A 20,937-nucleotide genomic window follows, 5' to 3' on the forward strand; every position below is an offset into this window, starting at 1 on the left:
GCTCTATAATGATGGTTTGATGAAGTAACAAATGTGTGTGCTTGCTTCTGTCTTTTAACACATGGTTTTTGAAGAGCATGGCCAACATCAATGGAAATAAGCTGAAGAGAGAAATGCCAATATCTCTGTCCAATTATAGTGCTAAAAGTCCTGTTTGTTTCAAGTGGACAGGGAACCTGAACCCTACAAGTTCAATGAATATAGTCATAGACTTCATTATAGAAACAAGAACATGAAAACAGAGACTTTTTAAGAGATGGTCCTTCAGAGTGACCAAAGCACTGAAAACATCTGTCTAAAGAGACTGTAAAACAACCCCGAAAAATGAAACAACAAACCCACCACCATCCCACGAAAGCCAAACCTTTTAAGGATAAGTGGTATTCTATTATGCTGATATTCCAGACCTGGCTTTATTGTGTCTATATAGCTTTTTGTGAAGATCTTTCTAAGATAAGCATGGATTAAACAGACATTTAACTATCATGAACACAATAAAATAGAAAGAAGGTACAGGAAGAGAAGCCAGAGTATCAGGTGAACTGAAAAAGATAACTTACAAAAGCAAAAATAACCCAGTCAAAGTCTGGTTCTGCCATCAGTATCCTTTGTATATGATGCAATTACACAGAAGTAAAGATGTGAATATATTTAAAGTAGCTCTTCTGTGATTGCTTTAGTAACAATAATACTCAAGATACAGTGCTGTGATTTGGCACAGACTAATCACATGTTTACATTAAGTGAGGCCAGCTTATAGATGATACAGAAATATCCAAAATTAAGACAGCAAGTACAGTTCAAGTGATAAATCAAGCACTTATACACTTTTGGGGGAAGAGGAACATAAATAGCCTTTTACCCCACTAAAATTAACAGCACTATTTTCCATCACAAAGAAATGCGTTTCAAAAACCAGCAAAAGCCTCAATAATTTGTTTAAAAACAAGAAAAAAAAAGATACAAGATAGAGAGGAAAAGCTGAAATTAATTTTATTTAACAACACAAAATAATTAAGAAGGAAAGTATTCTGAAATAAAGAAAGGCAGTGAAGGAAAATAAGGAAAACCATCACTTTAATATACTGCAAATATTTATTTCACTATTGCGTTTTTCTGCAACATTTTACTGATGAAGTTTTGTGGATCATCAATAAAGTAACACTATAAAAAAACTCTAAAATCCTATTTCCTTCTGGCATTTCTGCTAGATTGACAGTAACTAGTCCATGACAAAGGGCAGCCAATTCAGCTTGAAGACTTGATGCAAGAGCAAAAGGGGGAGAAATAATTTTTTAAAAGGTCAATAATAATGTGTTAAGTTTGAAAGGAACACCAAGTGAAACAAATGAATAAGAATTGTTTAAGGATAACAGTATTTCCAAAGCAAATGGACTACTTCTCTTACCAAGAAAATAGAGCATTTGACAGCTAATAAGACAGCAAGGCATTCAGCTTCCAAACACTAGAAGGTGAGAGTTAATATTACACACATGAGCCACAAGCATACGGCTGGCTTGTTTTTATTAACACTAATAAATGATCTCATAATACTGATCAGAAGTGGGTTTTTTTCCTCCACATATCTCACAAAAATTTTTTCAGGTGACAAGTACTATGTTACATATGGTAGAAACAAACAGCTGTGGCCACAAAGATGTTTTGTTAACTGATGATTAATATATTCAGGAAGCAATCACACTATTCATTAGTAAAAGTTTACAAACATTAAAAAGTGCATAACATTTGAAACCAACAACACAAAAATATATATAATATATATATATACTATATATAAAGTGACATCACCTCCTATTAATAAAAGAAAACAAATCTTCTGACCTTGTGATTGGTGCTTGTGTGATTGCCATGGTTTACTATCAGTCACTCTCTTCACTCACCTTAGTCACACAGAGGTGTGGCTGCCCCATTTTGCAGCATTCAGCCTCATGTATGGCCTTGTGTATTGGGGCAGGACGAGGGGGAAAAACAAATCAATCAGCAATAGCTACTGCAGAACAGGTTATTAATTTGTAGATATTTTAAGTGATGTCCTGAATGGACAAGCTATCCTGGTATTTTGATGAAGGCCCAGTTTGGACTGTCATTTTGGAATAGATGAAATGGGAAAAAATCTTAGTCTTTGGGTGCTAGATGCCAAGTCTCTCACCTCCCTACCCAACTCCAAGCCACAAGGCTACTGTAGCAGATTCTAGCACTTGGCTGTTCTGGTGCATCAGTAGCAGGCTACTGGCTGTGCAAACGCAACAGCCTGGTCAACTGAGGCAAAGGCCAGGAATAGTAAGAATCCAACCCCTTGCTGGATCCAGCCCAGGAGCCACTCATTGGACTATACTGCATTCTAAAACTCATTTCAGAATACATAATTGGCAATAACCTATGCCAGTTATTTTCCCATGTGTAAACAAGGCCTATCTTTTACAATGTGAATCAGGAAAACCTCTAGCACCATGGAATTAGTTTGAATTTTAACCCATATAAGGTTATAAATGTATCCTTAAAACTACCATAACAATAAAATACTCAGAATAACATTTTAAAAAAATATCTCAGAGAAAGATTAAGAAATTGGGACCAAAATTAGAAAAATGGGCAAGAATAACATAAAAGATCCAATTTGAGTCTCTGATATGCAACTAACTACAGGCGAGTGGCAAAACTGTACCAAGGACACAACACACGCTCAAGTATTCACATTAATAAATCGTTTTGAAGGCTCATCTAGTAACAAATTAGAGTGTTGCTGAGTCATTTAGGTTTAGGCATAATCAATTTAGCGGTTGACGTTTAGATCTATCATATGCACATCACCACCTTATGCAAAAAACCAGCCCTTTCAAAACGTGTGGTAGAAAAATTCACAGTAACAGAAATATTCTTCATAAGCAGTTGAGAAGGGGCAGTGTGGAGCATCTAAGTTGTACAATACAAAAACCATTGTAAATAACAGAGCTGTAAAACAGATGCAAAGTTCTAAAAACAGTGCTTTCTTTACAGTTCTTATAATGGGCAAACACTTTGGCCAGAGAATTTTAAACTCTGAGGATCACACAAGCCTTTGCTTAAGATACGCAATTAGATCCTCTGATGCTTCAAAGGCCGTTTGCTACAAGATTTACCTGTTCTACTTTCTAAAAGTGTTCCCATCGAGTAGTCATTATGAAGGGATCCATCTGATGACACTATCCCAAAAAATCAATACATGTTCAACCATTGCTAATGACAGAGGTAGAGAAAATTCTGTCTTCTGTCACAGCTTGTACCCAGATTTTTAGCATTGTGTTGAGTGGGTTCCAGCAGTGAAGACACATGCACTTTCTTTTCTACCAGCTTGCTCATGGAAACAAATTTGTTCCAGCACACTCTTGTAGCCTGAAAACATCCAGCAGCTGCTCCACTCAGTCAAAGTCGGATGTCAGCTTTCTTGCTTTGCTGCCTCCCCTTGGGCCTCCCCGGTTTGCTCACTTGGATTTCGTTGTGCATCTCCTTCTCCTTCTATAAGACAGGAAAAAAGGATGAGTAATACACCCTAAAATAAAGAGAATCCTGATTGATCATCCATCAGTTTAAAAAACAAAGTAAAAAGAAATTGAAACTGAAATATGAAACTCTTTACTACTAAGATAGCTATACTTTGTTTTAGAAAGTGTCTCTTAAGATGCAAATTCCTAGCTGCAGTCACAAGTTATCACTTTAAATAAATACCAAAGGTACTTAAAAATTAATGAATTTAACAAAAACAGTAGAGTGTTTTTGAAAAATTCTTCACTATGATGCTATATCAGTAAAACAGAAAAAAAACTCATTGCACCAATCTGAACAGAGTTTGCTACAAAGAGATGCAACTTCAATAAAAACAATAGTTTGTTAAAGCTGCTTTAGTTCTGTGTATCTGTTTTCAGCATCATGTCCACAGTGTTCAGTCCAGCTGTCTCACTGCAAACCACAGAACTACCTGAGGAACAGATCACATCCTACAGAGGCACAGTGAGCAGGCAACTCACAGTCTGTCTAAAGAAGGCTAAGAAAAGCATTACCAAATGCTTTTACTATCTATATGCAAAGTATTGTATTTTACATAGCAATTAAAGACCTCACAGGTTCAGGCAACAGGAAGGTGAGTGCAAGTGAGAGACAAGTCCCTGAATACTGGACTGATCAGCTACAGATACACAACAACGAATAACGTTAAGACATACATTGTCTCTTCTACGTTGCAAGGATTCTGAGTAATTTGTACTGAAGTGCTTGATAAGGGAAGAAAATTCCATGGCTAGGTTGTATGGAGGTTTAGATAGATGTAGCAGTGCCTGTTAATTTTAATCTATAGATCTTTAGAATGAAGGCAGGGTTCTCAATGCAGATATTTATTGTTTCCTCATTTCAGATCACACGGTGCATCTGCAGATTTATTTCTGTTTATAGAAGTAAGCATCATAAACGCCTTCTCTTTTCTGTGTAGAAGAAAGGGCACACTGGTAGGGGAAAAAAGTTCTTTGCCTTGCAAAGAACATTGCAAACAGCTTAGACATGACAGCTGTGTTTTGTGCATGCACTGAGTAGGCAGGAAAATGCCTCAAAGGATACTGTGAATTATCACATTCAACCTGATGAAAAGTTGCATGGAAAGTCAATTACCCATTGAACGGTGAGGTTTGTTCTGTTCGTTATGGGTTGAGTAGTAAACACACATTGTTTTGCAAGGCATTTTCCCAGAAAACTCTTCTTCACTTTCACCTCTCAAATTAGAAAGGATTCCATCAGGATGGATCTACATGTGATTATTTACTATTGGACAGAAATCTCTTTTGCCCTAGCTGTCCACACACTTTCTCCAAACCTTCTACATTTTTTCTAATACTGCAGAAGATGCAATGAGTGTAATTTCAGGGGTTTATTTATTTTTTGCCTGCTCTGCCCTCCATTATTTCTGACTACTACTACATGGGCAAGCCAAACTTTCCTGGTGGAAATATTATTAACAAAAAGAATAGGAAAAAAATCCCAAAACTGAAGTGCAAAAAGCACTCTTGCAAGATATTTGTGTTTAAAAGAAAAATCACTCCTAGACAAAAAGCCTAACCATTTCACTACCTTAATGTAAAACACAGAGTACAGAGATCCAGGGAAAGAGCACTAAGGTTCTAATATACCACTTCCTGAAATATTCTTCTCAACTTGCTGAAAAAATCACTAATCTAAATCAATTTAGTCCATAATACACTATCTTGGTACCAGCTTTTTCTTTCTACTGGCAAAGCTCTCCTACTAAACGCTTTAAAATATATTTACAGAGATAAATCTGCTTTTATTCTGAGAATCCCAAACTGCTACAAGATTTTAGAAGTAGTTCTGAGAATCCCAAACTGCTAAGCACATTGCTGTTCTTCCTTTAAAACCTGATGGTTAGAAACTCTCAAAAGCAAAATTGTACTTTTTACATAGCATTTTGAAACCATCAGGCAGTATTAAAAAAAGAAACAAAACTAAATAGTACAATACTTTAAGCCACAATACAGTTGTGCGAGTAGGTCAGCTGGCTAGAGTTACCAGTGCTGCTAATGTATAGCTTTTAACTCAATTTTCTTCCTGTAACATTACTGACTCTACACTGTCTATCACTATTCCCCCTGTTTACACCCAAGACATTTCCACCATGGACTAAAATCAATTACTTTCACTCACTAATTTCTACAGTCAGTTCTTCATTCCAGTTATGTAGGTCTTTAACACCCTATTACCCCCATTATTTGTACATGCTTGGACCACTACAACTTCTACAAGGAAATGTCCTTTTCTGTGTTCTATAGCACCTAGAAAAACATCAGTTTGTTTTAGAGATGAGATCTGCAGTCTTGTCCTCATTCTTCACTGTACTTTTACCTCACTATTTCATTTAGCAACAACCTGCAAGATCAAGTTTCTTGGATTGCATTGGTTACCTTTAGAGTGTTGAGCAGGAGAGCTACCTGCTGTTTCCCCTGCTAAAAATCTTTCTTTTGCTTCTGTCTTATGATTTCTCTTCCAGTTTTTTATCTATCAGATGTACATAGTGTTGCTTTTACTTAATTTATATAAAACATGTTGACATAGTCTTTGGAACCTGTATTTTGGTGTTTGGTAAAAATATCCATTCCATAAGTAATAACAGGTTCTTAGCTGGCTATGGACAAAGAAAACTGGGACAGTTGTTTTGAAGGGAGAGTATCATACAGTAATTATACTTATTATACATAATTATGCAGTAAACTCTTGATTATCTGTCGTTGGCTCATTGATGAGGGGATTAACCAACACTCACTTCAGGTATCAGCTACTGAGTAACAGAAAAATACATTTTCTTTGAACAAGTCTAGTGCTGTTAAAAACTGTTCTGTTTTTTTACAGGAAATGTATCTGCAGGCTTTTCAAAGTGAATGTACTAAATATGCTTCGGTAGTTTAATTTACATATGTTTTATAACCACCTTTTTTTTTCTTTAACATCTGCATTATCCTACTCTGCCATTAGTCCATGCAGTTGAAAGCAAACACACTTGCAGTTTTGCAAGAAAATGCAGCTGTAATAGGAATAAAAGAACAGAATCAAAACTTGATGTCTATATTTATATAATTAAGTTCTACTTAGCATAAATTGTTTGACATGCACCTTTAAAGAAATAAGATATAGCCCCCAAACATGTTTTCTTCTTAATCTTGTCAGAGGTGATGCACATATGCATCCTACAAGCATTAATATATTCTGAACTGGGATTTACATGCAAAATATTTTTCAGCCTCTCTTGATATGGAATGACATGACATGATAATACACTAATACTCACATGAATGCTAGGTAAGACAATGCCTTTTCCAGTATTTTTTGTTTGGAGGCTTTTACTTGGCCACTAGTTGTACTAATAAAACAGAATTTAAATGTATTTTCATTTTATCTTATGGAAACTGAATAACCTTCTGAAGAAGTATGCAGACATTTCTGTGCTTCTACTGTCTAAGGTAATTTTATGAAGAGCTCTGTATGTTTTTCTTCATTGATTAAGTTACCCGGGCATCAAAAGGGATCACCGAGAAGAACTAAAGAAACTCCTGAAAACACAATTCTAGCTTATAAGAACTCCACTGTTTAAATTAAAAATAGGGATTGTTTTTATCTTCTAAATGGACAAGATCAAAGACTATTTTGATAAGTGTAAATCTGAACATTGGCATTATGCCTTTCAAATGGGACCTATTTTTTATTTTTCCAACATTTTACACCTGTCCCCACTAAAATAAAATGACACACCTATACACATACTTATAGAGCATTTTTAAAATATAGAAATAAACTAAAGCCCTGCCCAGCTAGAATTGCATAGATATAGAATCTCTAGGTCCCATACTGGCAAAGGGAATGATTTAGGATGTACATTAGTCCAGAAGTCAAAAAAAAGAAGCCCTCCTTCAAAACAGCACTACAACCACCTAACACCATGCTGCCCACATGTGCCTGTCCTGTGAAGAGACTGCCTCTCAGAACTCCAGTCTTTATCTCCGAGAAAAGTATGTGCATGAACAGGGCAGCTGCTTACCAAGAGTTTCTTCTCTGCTGCATTTATTTTCTTCTGCTATTATTAAAATAAGTAAAACCAAGCCTTCCCTAACATCTGAAAAGAGTTTTCTAATATCTGTAAGATCTGTTCATTAGCTGCTACTCACCTAACATAAAAATAAATACCCAGCTGTATTACTATTTTTATTTTATGTAAGGTCCACTCTGTCTCCCTCCTCTCAACTGAATACCCAGAAGCATTTAAAAATGTTGGTAATATTAAAGATTTAGGATTGCATTACTGCTTATCACCTTAAAAGAAGGACAAGTATCAGCAGAAAAGAGAAAGAGACAATTTACTCAGAAACAAAGATCCAGGTAAAACAAACAATAATGCATTCCTATTGTTCTGTCCTTTGACAGCTGAAAAAAAGTTAATTTCACAACAACCTTTCAGCAGATACATGGCTTCTCCTACAGGCTTCAATTCAGAGACATCCATTAAAGGATATTATGCAGACTTGGGTTTTAATAAAGACTTCCTTATTTTCTTCCTTATACTCTAAATTTCATTAAATTTATCCTGATTTGGACCCGCCACCAGGCACTCACAGCAGAAAAACTTTTCTTTATTCAGGGATGTGTTGTACTTGTAAATAACCACCCTTTCCATTTATGAAATCTGTGATTCTTATTGCAGGCAACCCATGTTGATTAGAAAAAAAAATATTTCTTCTGCTGAGGAACAAGGGAATCATGTGGGCACATAAACCATGCTTTGGGTACCAGTTCTCATTTTAGTTTTAAATAAATAGAATAAAATCCCAAAACATACTCACCAGTTTTGTTTATATCAAGCTCTGATAACTTTAATGCTAGTTCACCAGAGTTCCCACCCGGAGAGGACACAAGGATGTCATGTAATGCATTTCTTCTACCTGTTCTTCCTGAAGCAATAAAGTCTGCATATGTAGATTCCACATCAGTCATTGCTAACAAATATCCACATAGCAGTACCTGGATGGGAGGAAAAAAAGAAAAACAAAAACCACCACTTAGTCCACCAGAAAACCAGATGACTTCATGGATTAGGAATAGAACTAGAAGTTCCCATTACAGAGTAGATTGATGCATCTTCTTTTACTGGATAGCCAGTCTCAAAATTTGGAGAAATTAGAGAAGATACAGAGTAGAAAGCAAAAACACCGTGTGTATTTTATGCCATCTGTATTCAACAGTATTTTAACCAACCTCATTTTCCATGCTTCATAAAGTGATAGTGAGTACTTTATAAAAGCAATGACCTCAGCAACATAATTTCTTTATAGAGTTGTCTCTGCTTTTAATATTAGCTGAGATGTAGGAGGTAGGCAGGGGGTGGAACAAAGTTCCTTTCTACAAAAAGCAGAGTGTAAGGAGTAAGAAAGTACAAATCGATAATGCTTTTGTGTGCAGAACCCTGTGCTCATACACAAGACACAGTTATGTTTTATACATTTTCTTTCATGTTAGTATTATTTTTGGCATTGTATACAGACCTCTTCAGGCTCAACTAATTTATTTTGGTGTGGTAGTTTCCCTAATGCAAATGCATTACCATAATGCTCCTAAAATGAGTGGAGATATGCTACCAGAGCAAGCAGGTTTGAAAGCAGTGCTCTGTAAGCTAGGTATAAACTCAGAACTTCTTTTCATTAGAAATTATTTCTTGTGTCATTATGGAATAATGTGATGATGTGCATTAATGCAAGATCTGACAAAGATAAAGGAAATACAATATGCTACTTCAGTCTTGGTAAGAGAAAGAATTGCCTCTCTGCTGCAGATCTAAGCTAGTAGAATTTTCTTTTCTTCATTTATAAAATGTTAAAGAGTATGGGGAGGAGCACTTTCTCTCGCTGATCACACGTAGTTTCATGCGTACGTGTCTCAGGTTTCCTGCAAAATGCTAGGCAACCATGCTTTCCTCATGTTTTATGTTTCCATGTCATAGGGGATCAGAGATGCTTTCTGCTAGAGGAGTACTTTAAAGAAAAAAAACACTACAGAACTACTAAACCAAAGCAGCTCCCCACAGTTGTGTTTCCTTCATTTCTAAGTGGAATTTCTCTGGTTTTGCACACTGCAGACAGAGGACGTGGCCATACAGGCAGCGACTCACAGCTGCCTACAGTGAGAAGTTTTAGCTGTTATTACCAAAGTAGCCAAAATTTCACATTTGCATAGAATGGACAAATCTTTTTAATCGGTTCCTATTGCATGTGCTGGATGCTGAAGTGGCTTTGGAAGTCATCACAAACATTAACAGCAGCAAAAGGTTCAGCTTTCTCTCTTCATATAAATCCCTCATTTTTTATAAACACTTTTTATTTTAAAAATATATACAAAAAGACAACAAACAATCCTTCTCCACCCTCACCTCTGAATAACTTTACAAACCCTCTTCACTTCTCATCTTCATTCCATTCCTCACCTCCCCAAATTCAGTCAGCTGTATGAGGGTGTACATATGATGTGTGTGAGAAGCCAAGAAAAGGATTCTACACCATATTTTATTTAGTCTAAATATAACTACATCAAGTATCATTGCAAGACTGACTGACTTGAAAAGAAGTTCACTGCTATCAAGCTTTGGTGTCCCATGCCAAACACTAAATGGCTGACAGTCTAATTTTACTTTTAAGATCAACCACTATGATACAGGAAACTGCTTAAAAAAATCAAACCAACAAAGAAACAAAATCTCCAATAAACCAAAAACCAAAAAAAAAATCAACCCACAAAACCTAGCAACACCACCTAGGGAGGGAAAAGAGGTCAGCATTGACTGAAAGACTGCCTGACACACAAAATAGCACAGTGCCTCTGTTTAATAACAAAAGCTTTTATGAGAATGAGACCACATCCATTTCTTCCTCTGAACCACCCTCTTATTGAAACACTGCAAAAATATTGAAGCAAGTGAGAAGTCTACCATTTGTTCTTTGCCTAAAGTGCAGACACTGCAATGCCAAATATATCAACCATGTAGGAATGCAGCATGTAACTTGCAAAGGCGAGGCGAAACAATGAGGACAGTTTTTATAAGAAAACAGCACAAGTTTTCAGACTTATCTGACCCATTCACTGAATAGCATTCACCAAATCAGCGACTAAAAGATTTAAAGCAGAATTCACTTATATTTGTGCATGCTTTCTATTGCAAGTGACTTGTAGAAAAGGAAGTGCAAACCATGAAAGCAATCAATAGTATTACAGGCTTAGATTTCATATTAGTGTAGGACCAGTCCAAATTCACCGTAGCTATCACCCCTGTGAAGACATTAATTTATTTTTGAGCATAGAAAAAACTACCACAGAGTTGTTTTGTTTTCTTCTTTGAAAGGTGCATATGAGTGCATCAGGCCCAGAATAACTAGAGAAGACTATGACTGAGGTGCAACAAGCTGTAGGGCTGTAAGACTTGCAAAATAATCCAGGTTGTACTCCATAAGAAATTCCCTGTATGTACAAACTGCACTCCACAGAATATGCTTCTGTAAGATTATACAACTCTTGAAACATTCCATAAAAATGAAGAACACCAGGGGAAATCTCAAGCTTATTTAGTTTCAGCTACAACACAAGCTATAAAGCCATGGAAAAATGTGCTTGTAGAGAATTTTTTTTTAAATGTTCATTTTCTGTATGCTCAATATGGGATTACTAACAACATTCTGATCAAAAAATAATGTTATCAAACATACATTTATGACACTTCCAAATTTTCCTGTCTGTGTCTCTTAAATAACAAATATCATTCTGTTTTGTATTGGCATTATCTTGAGACATTACTGCATAAATATGGAACTCCACTGACATCACCCAAGAGCTCCCCTTCCAATGAATGGCTCAGTGCCCAGTAGTTTGTACTTATTCACTGAACCAGTCATTAAGGAATTAACATTCACTTCAAAAAAATCTTTTTCCCCCTTCAGTCTCTGTGGAAGGAGTGGAATTTGCTAATAACTCTGTGAAACATAATTTGAATTTCCTAAATAATTGCATTAATTAAAAAAAAAGGTACTCCTGCATTAAAGATTGTGGTCACAATCCTGCTAGTGCTACAAATTGAAATTTTTCAAAAAGTTGCAAAACTTTTTTGAAGTACTCTGCTATGTGACATTAAATTGAAACAAGAGGGCTGCAAACCTCACTGTTTCTGCCAACTGAACCAACAAACTGAAGAAAGAGGCTCTGAGAGAATAAGGATTAATGAAACGTGCTGTTGGAAGATTGGCTTCCTTGGTAACTGATAAGATACTATCCCATCAGAAATCCTCCCCAGCTGTGCTTTACCTTTCCTCCCATGTAGAGTCACTATGCCTGATGATGGGTTAGAGTTTGCATCACAGCTCAGGGGATTTTCATACAGCATCTTTTATTTCTTCAGATTCTCAATTTCATAAACATCTAGAAATGTGGGTATCTTAGATTTTTTTTTTCTCTTTCCCTTCCCAACTCCTTCCTCACAAAAAGTTGTGCTGAAAATTATTTACTTAAGAAATTACAGAGGATGAGAATGGTAGACTTGTTACCTTAGATTTTAGCCAGTCTATCAAGACATGCCTGTATTGTTAATGAATATTCTGTATTGAACATAAGGGTTAGAGTATGTATCCCAGGAATGCAGAAGGAGAAAAGAAGGATGCCAAGGATAGGTTCAACAAGGACAAGTGCTGGGTCCTTAATTTGCATCAGAACAATTCCATGCAATGCTACAGGCTGGAGGAAAAGTGGCTGGAAATCTGCTCAGTGGAAAAGGACCAGGAGACGCTGGTCAGTATCTGTTGAACATGATCCAGAGAGTGCCCAGGTGGCCAATAAGGCCAATGGCATCCTGGCCTGTATCAGAAATATTGTGGCCAGCAGGACCAGGGCGGTGATTGTCACCGTGTACTCGGTCCTGGTAGAGCTGCACCCGAATCCTGTGTTCACTTCTGGGCCCCTCACATCAAGCCACTGAGGTGCTGGAGAATGTCCAGAGAAGGGCAACAGAGCTGGGGCAGAGTCAGGAGCACAAGTCTTATGAGGAGTGGCTGAGGGAGCTGATGATGTTTAGCCTGGAGAAAAGGGGGCTCAGGGGTTAGGGTTTAGGGTTAGGATTATCACTCTGAACTGCCTAAAAGGAGGATGTAGCCAGGCAAGGGTTGGTCTCTTCTCCCATGTAACAGGATGAGAGGAAATGGCCTCAACTTGCACCAGGGACAGTTTAGATAGGATATTAGGAATAGATTTTTCACTGAAAGCGTGGTCAGGCATTGGAACAGGCTGTCCAGGGAAGTGGTCAATCACCATCCCTGGAAAAGTTTGAAAGATGTGTAGATGTGTCACTTAGGGCCATGTTTTAGTGATGAACACAGTGATGTTTGATTAATGTTTGGATTTGATGATCTTAGAGGTCTTTTCCAACCTTAATTATTCTATGATAAGAACATTATAATTTAACAGGTACAGAAAGAATCAGTATTTGTGTTTTCAGAAATTTACCAGAATGCTCCTTTAACTCCACAATCCAATTTATGTTAAATTTTCCACTTCCACATTATATATAGCAAATGTTATCCCACAAATCTCTGAAGGAAACTTTCAAATCTCTGTAATTGAAGAAAAAATCCTAAAAATTTACTGATGAGTTCACAAATGTAATCCAAATTTGACTGTGTTCCATAATCATTCAGTGAAACCCAGTATTACACAGTGCCACTGCTCTCAAGGTTTTGGGAGGAAAAGTACATTAATTATGTGGAATACCAGCATGAATTAAAAATCAGTGTCTCTGCTGCTTGTGGGCTAGAGGTTCCTAGGGTTGTTGAACTTAAATCTGTTTAAGGGACTAGATACCTAAAAGAAGCCCAGGGGAATCTGAAGTGCCTGTGCTAATTGGTATTCATTATTATTTCAAAAGGAAGATAGAACAAGAGCGGGCACTTGACATACATACGGCTTGTCTATGAATTTGGCACATGCTGCTGGCAAGCACCAGAGAGCTGCCATTTTCTTGGCAAACCTGCAGTGCAAGGCTAAGAGGTAAAATCCTTCAATGTATGCTCCTGCTCTTTCTCTATCTATGCTTAAGGGCAGCATCAAATAAAAGATTTTAAAATAAAAATCTACCAGGCTTTGGCTGCTAAATGTTGTATCACGATCAGCACATTATTTAAATGTGATTATCTATATTCAGCTTTCACAAGGGAACAAAAAAAAAAAAAAGAGAGAATTTGTCATTTAATAGCATGTCTGATTTAGAGAAGGTGTATAATTATGCTTTTAAAATAAATTTTGGTTCCAAATCTAGCCTAAGAGACAGGGCTACAGGGCTCTTTCCAGTGAAGATACAGATCTGTTCCACAGCAATCTGCACATAGATTTCTACCTTATGCATGGTCTTCTAAGCTGAAAGCAAAACCTGAGGAACAATTTAACAAAAGCATTTTTCTTCCACAGATATTGTATCTATTGTGTTATACAACAATGTGCTTTTGCACAGACACAGATGAACAGGAAAATAGCATTAACTTCTGAAAGCCAATTAAAGAAAATATTCATAACAATGCAAGATACCAAGCTGGGCAGTATTTTAATCTGCATTTTGAAAATCCAGTTCATGTAGTTTTTTTCTGTCTGATGTTTCTGAAGTGACCAGCTCCTTGAAATAGTAATGGAGAACAGGTCATTTCCATATGACAATTAGCATACTTTTAGGGTGCACATTCTATACATAGCAATCCTAGTACTACTAAGATCTTAATAGAAATTAGCAGGCAATTCAGCTGGTTAAACAATACAACAGAACACAGAAAATCACCACCTGAGATTTTCAGAAAAAAAAAAAAAAAAAGCTTGTTTAAACCTGCATAAAACAGCACTATTAAGTTAGATATCCTTCAGCTCACAACCTACACAGGGAGATCATTCACAAAGACAGTTAATAGGTTTTCCTTCTATGTTATCTAAGTTGCAGTCTTCCTAAAGAGATCTGCAGAACTAAAAGCCAAATAGTTACAATTCTTACCATGTCCTTGCTCAGGCAAATTTCATTTTGCCCATGACTATAACAATTTAGTCTTTCATTCACCACTTAATCTGAATTCACAAATTTAGTTTTAGCTTCCACTGTTCCATAAAACTGGGCAGTGAAATAGCAGTAAAAAATAAATAAAAAAAAAAGCAAACATAACCAATGAAGCAATACTACAGAGACAATGGTTCTTTGGAAAGATACAGTGCAGATATCATTGATGGTTTGTGGAGTAATTTTAAAATAATAATACACATTTTAATATTTTGAAATTAACACCCTATGGAAGAAACTAATCACATTTAAATACCTACATATGGACATTATGTTAAGGAGCAGAGGAGGGTGACCTAGAATCTACCATCAGTGTTCACTGCCTAACCTAAGGAATACTAATAGAAGGCAACATGTGTTTGTGAGAAAAAGCATCCACTGCTGTGTGACTTTTTACTTGCAGTTTGTGAATGAACCTCTTGGTTTGTGAAGGGAAGGAGCAAGTTAAAGCACTACTTTTCAGGACACTCTGATACTCTCTATGAACAACTAAATCCATTAAAAGCACTTGATAATCACAGAGATAGATAAAGGCCTCAAGCCAGGTGAGAGCATTTTAGCTCCTCACATGACACACACCTGGCAGCCCTGCTGAGCATTCCCACATCTATCTGAGTTGGAAGGAGGTCCATGTTTTAAGGTTCTAGGAGGATAAGACCAGATATGTAGCACCTGTGGTGTTCTGAACCAAGGAACACAGGCAGAATAGTACACTGAACAAATACAGTGTTTGTTCAAAAGGACTGGTTTCAGCCTTTGGAGAAAGCCTGTCTATTGGGGTCTTTATATGGCAATTCAGAAGCACTTCTTAAAGAACAGTGAGATGAAATAAGCCCATGAAGACTACAACACAAAAATCACCCCTCAACAACAAAAACGGGCTCTTCCTCAATTGCTGGTTTACTGGAAAAGACCAGTCTGTTGAGAATTCATAACTGACTGGCAGCTTGGAAACACTCTGTGCAGAAAAGACAAGAAATGCTGTAGAAATGTGAAGCTGATGTCTGCTTAGGATCAGGATGTTTAGTAGAGGGGATGGGGATTAGGGGGGAGGGAAATTTGTGTGGGCTTTGCTCATGAAGCTCCTAACCTTGCCTTTAATTCAGGATTCGTGCTATAATCGAGTTTATTCTTTCAGACGCTTCTGTCAGTAATGCCAACATTCACAGCCAGTGATTTAAAGGTATTGATCAACACAGGTCTCATTAGGTGAGACTCTGCTCCTTAGAGAACTTGATAAAAGCACTGTAGTGACTATTTAGTCACTGCTACATACAACAGGCTGTATATGGCTTCATGGGGGAGAAAAACTCCAAAACATTGAACAGTCATGATCAGTAACTTGCAAATATTTTGGGCCAGACTGTTGTGAGCCACTGTCTTCCTTACAGACAACTTTTTCCTGAAAAAAACAAACATACAGGTTTAGCAAACTTTTAACCGAAGCTCTGATAGCAGGATAGTTCTGTGAATTACCCACTGACAGATATGAGCCTTCCAATGAAAGGTACATAAGCAGTGATGTGGAAGCCACTCAGGTAAAAGGTTTTCTATGAAACAGATTTCCAATATTTGGCAGAAGTTTAACGCTGTGGAAGGGGCTAAGAATGAGAACTTTAGACCATGAGAACTGCATTTGTTCAGTCTTGAGGAAAGGTTTTAGGGTATGCCTTATCACCAGCTTTCAGTATCTAAAATGTGGCTAAAAAGAAAATGCAGACTCCCTTTTTACAAGTCACATGGAAAAAATGAGGGGTGATGAGTACAAGTTACTACTGGAGAGACTCCAGTTGGACACAAGAGGAACATTATTCACAATCAGAACCCCCATCCACTGGAATAATCTCTCCAGTGCAGTGGTGAATTCCCTAGTATTGGACACCTATAAATTCATCTGAACAGGGTGCTGGGCCATCTTGTCTAGAGATGCTTTTGCCAAGAGAGGTTGGACTAGAAGATCCTTGAAGTCCCCTTCTAACCTGGTATCATATGATTCTATGAATCCTAAGTATAGATGCCCAAAAGAATTTTGGTCCATTGAATTTTCTAATTCAGCATCCATAAAATGCTTATCCATAAGATCTATTTCCCTCACTAACTCTTTTTTTCTTTTACTTTGCAGTTACACATTTTGTTAGATATTACTTTAGCTTTTGTACTATAGCTTTTGAGGTCAAAACAATAATACCAACATCCCCCCCGCCCCCAAAATAAAAAACCCAAAACCAAAACAAAACCCAAACAAACAAAAGAAAAAGCCTTCATTCTCATTAAAAAACCCAAAAACCAAAAAACAATTACCCCAACAAAACAAAAAAAACCACACATCCAAAAAAACCAACCAACAAACAGAAGTGGCATAAAGACTGTATGCAGTACATTGTGGTGCACTTTTCCATTTAAATGGGAACCAGCTGTGTTTTCCAAAAAATAGTTCCATAGCACAAGGCAGCCTCCATTTCTTTATAAAGGCTCAAATACTCAGCTGAACTATAGATTTGAATGGCTAAACATTCCTAAGTCATTACAGTTGTAGCAATTCCTAACAGCAAACCATGAAACTAACGTGAAGATTCACGCTCTTTTGTTACAAGCCAAGAAATGTAGCCCATCTTTTCTGTATTAACTTATGCCCAATCTGGTAAAATACTTTGTTATGCAAAATATAGCTTATGTTTTGGAAAGGGTAAGAGCTTGCTCTTCATTGTTTTAAAATATCAGTAAAGGTAATGGCTAGCAAGAAGATATTAACTAGCATTGCCAGGATTTATCTATGCATATGCTGGCCTAGGGGAATATGATGGCATTTTAAAACATGATATGCATGTGAAGAATCAGAATTCACGTGGGGTGGTAGCATCCAGAAAGGGTAGTCTGTCTTCAGAACAGGACCAAAAATGAAGAAAAAGGCATATGGAGATGGGGAGGAAGCAGCAATTGCCTTAGATAATTTAAGAGTTCAGTTAGAGAAACCAGATTATAACCAAAAAGGAACACTGTGGTGGACTCTTCCAGCTGCTCTACCAAAAAGCTCCCAGTGAGATACCTTGACTCAAGGACTTGACACAGGGCCACTGATTTGAATGCAGGGCTTGGCTGTCCCATTGCAATGGGTCGCTCCCATTCCCAAGTTAGCTGAAGTTTGCATTTTGTGATGTTCAGCATTGTGTCAATTTGACTGATATGTTTACAGCATCTACAACAGCCGTTTGCAGGTAACAAAGCCTTTGGAAAGGAAAGCATGCCGTTAGAAAAGCAAGAAGAAAATGTCTAGATAACAGTATCATGACAGCATTTATAACTTAGCATTTCAAACAGGAGGATGCTTCAGCATTTTCATAAGGTTTCTTCCACACCTATTTGCTAGGATTCTTCAATGTTTCAGTACAATGTGTAGTCTGGCTATGAAATATTCAAGCTATCTAAACTCTCTACAGTTAAGTTGTTTTTAAACTCTTCGTTATTATTAAAACAAACAGCTGTCCCCCCTCCAAGGCACTTTTCCTCAAATCTTTAGGGTAATATAAGCTACTAAACAGAAGCAGCATTTGTTGTATTACATATCTTTTCAGCAATTTTTGGTGAAATAGCTCAACTGTTTGCATGTGATTACCTTTTAAAATCATGCAGTCATGACTCATCAAGAAAGTATGTGTTGCAGCATCCAGAACAGAAAAGCTTGAGCTTATTACTCTTTCTTCTTGGGCAGTGGCAAACACTGTACTGAAAGGAAAGGATTTGCCTTCTTCTGATAGCAAGATCAACCACAACCATGTATTTCTAAATATTAAATATTGGTTCCTATTTCTTTTAATAAAATCAATTATCTCTCACAAAAAATAAAACTGCTATAGGATAATTTGCTTCTGTGAAGATCTCACATTTCATGTGCAAGCTTGGAGTTTCCAATAATACACCCAATGACATCACATTTTTCAGTATTTGCAAAGATAAATACCACTGGGCTAGCCTGAAGACCTGTGAACATGAGACATCTCAAGTATATTTTTAATGCCTGGCACAGAAAAAAAAGGAAAAAAGGCAATTTATAAAATACTGATTAATGTATTGTGGCACAAAGACATCCACATTCCTGGTTTATCTGGTCAGCTTTTTGATTTGTTAATAACCAATTGCCTTTCCCATCCTTTTTTTTTTGTCCTGTGGCAGGCATTTAAAACCTACTTTACATTTGAATTAGTTTTCTCAGCCATCAGACATTCTGCCTTTTAATTACTATCTAGAAGCTGCAATAAAAAAAAGCGAACAATTTTGAAACAGCATTTCCGTTTTTTTAACTTAAAAGCAGTTCAATTTATTATACCTCAAAAAATCGATTCACATTTTATATTGTATATAATTTCACTTTGGTTTATTCTATTCTCAGCCTTACATTTTTCAAGGTTTCCATAATTTTTGCATTCTGTTCCCATGTGTACACTGACTACTTTAGAGACTAAGGACTGCCTGGTTCTGTTGCTATGCAACAGCATAGCCTACTTAGGGCTTCCTGAAATAATTGTCTCAAATGTGCTTTTTTTAGACTTGTTTCCAGCAGGAATACTTTACAGATTCTTTATAATGGACCACTGATATTACCACAATGTTAGATAGTGGTCACCTGGGAAGTATTGGTAGCTATTTAAGATTAAAAAAATAGAATGTTACTGCTTGCAAAATTCTGGACATACCTGCTGCATTTTCACAGGGAGGTAAATATCACAAATATCCCTATATTTTTTCCAGATGTTATTCCTGTGTTTGAGAGCCACATATTTATCAGAGGAAAAAAAAATCTTAATTGTTCTTTGTTTCACTATTTCATTCAAAGGAAAAGTCCTCTATTTAGAGTATGTCACCCCCCACTCAGGAAAAAATAACCCTCTTTATATAAAGTCTATTAGAAATTTAATCATCTCAACAGAATGAACACATATACAAATATTCTTTATTGCAATTCATTATCAAATAAATTGATGTTAGAATTCTTTAGGACAGGTTCCAAATTTTTAAAATCACACTATGGATGCCACAAACTGGATCTGTATTTGCTTTTTGAGGTATCTTCAAGCAGCCCCTGAGAAACTGTCCTATGAAACCTTCAATCTTTCCAGCCTTCAACAGCATTTTTCTTGTTACAACCTTCTAGTGCTCCTGCTTCAAGAGTGGAAAAATATGTTCTGTTTCTTACAGCTGGCATAATTGGGAATCTTAAGTTAATTAATCTCTGTAAAAATACATAGAGCAATAAAAATACAAGTCTCTTAAAAAGAGCATTGATTACTTCAGAGAGCCAAACATCCTACAATACACCAGACTGAGGGATCAAAGCAAGGAGGTCTAACAGTACAGAATATTTTAATGAAAGGAAATATTTTACCTCTTATTCTTTTTTCTCTCTTGTTCGCCTTAGCATGTTCAGCAGCAGTTGCATTTACAGAGAGCAGCGTGTCAGTCCAGAATTGTGGCAAAGAGAAAGATGTTTGTCAGGGTCAGAGAAAATAAGAGCAAGATTTAAATTAAGGTCCCTGCAGAGGCAAGTCCACCTGCAGTCTTTTAAAGGAAGAGGGGGAAGAGAGCCGCAATTTCATACTGTTTGCAAGATCCTAAGTCTTAAAGATGACTTTTTTCTTAAACAGGGTGGACGGTGCTAGGCTTCTCAAAACCAAATGCAGGAGGTGGCTTAAAGGGGTAATTTTCCATATTCATATGCATAACCACATACATGCATAATAGCCAAGCTATCCAAGAATGTGAGTCAGCAAGGTTTAGTGAGTGGGACTCTCCCAGACTTCAAGTCTCTATTCTTTAAAACCACATAAGCAGCACAGCTCAGACTCAAATCTGTAATGATACTGTTTTAAAAGCAAAGATATCAAGACCTGAAGAGCAGCAACACTTGGAAGGATCTCCTTTGTGGCAAATAACCAGTTTGAAACCTCAAAAACGACCCAGAATCAGGTGGAGGAGAAGAAAGCATTAATAAAGAACTCTATAATGGTGAAATCTGTTGTTATTATGTGCAGTTTGTATTTTATACTTTGTATTTTATAGTATTTATGGGCATTTCAGACAGGCCAAATAATTTCTAACCTAGCCAAAAGAAATCCCTTATATTTACCATGAAACGCTTGAAGATAGGAACCTTAGCAACCTCTTTTGCATGTACACATTTAAAAAATAATTTAAACAAAGAGGAAAAAAGCGAAAGAAACGATAAGTCTCTTGCTAAATAATCCTTTATCACCTAGGATCATTTTATACACTTTATA

The 20,937-nt window shown here is 36.7% G+C and overlaps 1 protein-coding gene across 2 annotated transcripts in view; it reads right to left on the bottom strand.

The window, feature by feature from the left end:
- Positions 1-968: 968 nt before the first annotated feature.
- PKIA (cAMP-dependent protein kinase inhibitor alpha) overlaps positions 969-20,937 on the bottom strand; it is a 44,356-nt gene continuing 24,387 nt past the window's right edge. For both annotated transcript variants that reach the window (XM_068186327.1, XM_068186318.1), the window contains exons 2-3: positions 8,391-8,568; positions 969-3,516 (exon numbers count right to left, since the gene is read on the bottom strand). In XM_068186327.1, the coding sequence (XP_068042428.1) occupies positions 3,437-3,516; positions 8,391-8,541 (231 nt within the window). In that variant the 5' untranslated portion in view covers positions 8,542-8,568 and the 3' untranslated portion in view covers positions 969-3,436. The remainder of the gene's footprint in view (positions 3,517-8,390; positions 8,569-20,937) is intronic.

This window comes from Anomalospiza imberbis, chromosome 1 (genome assembly GCF_031753505.1).
Source record: "Anomalospiza imberbis isolate Cuckoo-Finch-1a 21T00152 chromosome 1, ASM3175350v1, whole genome shotgun sequence".
NCBI classification, from domain to species: Eukaryota; Metazoa; Chordata; class Aves; order Passeriformes; family Viduidae; genus Anomalospiza; species Anomalospiza imberbis.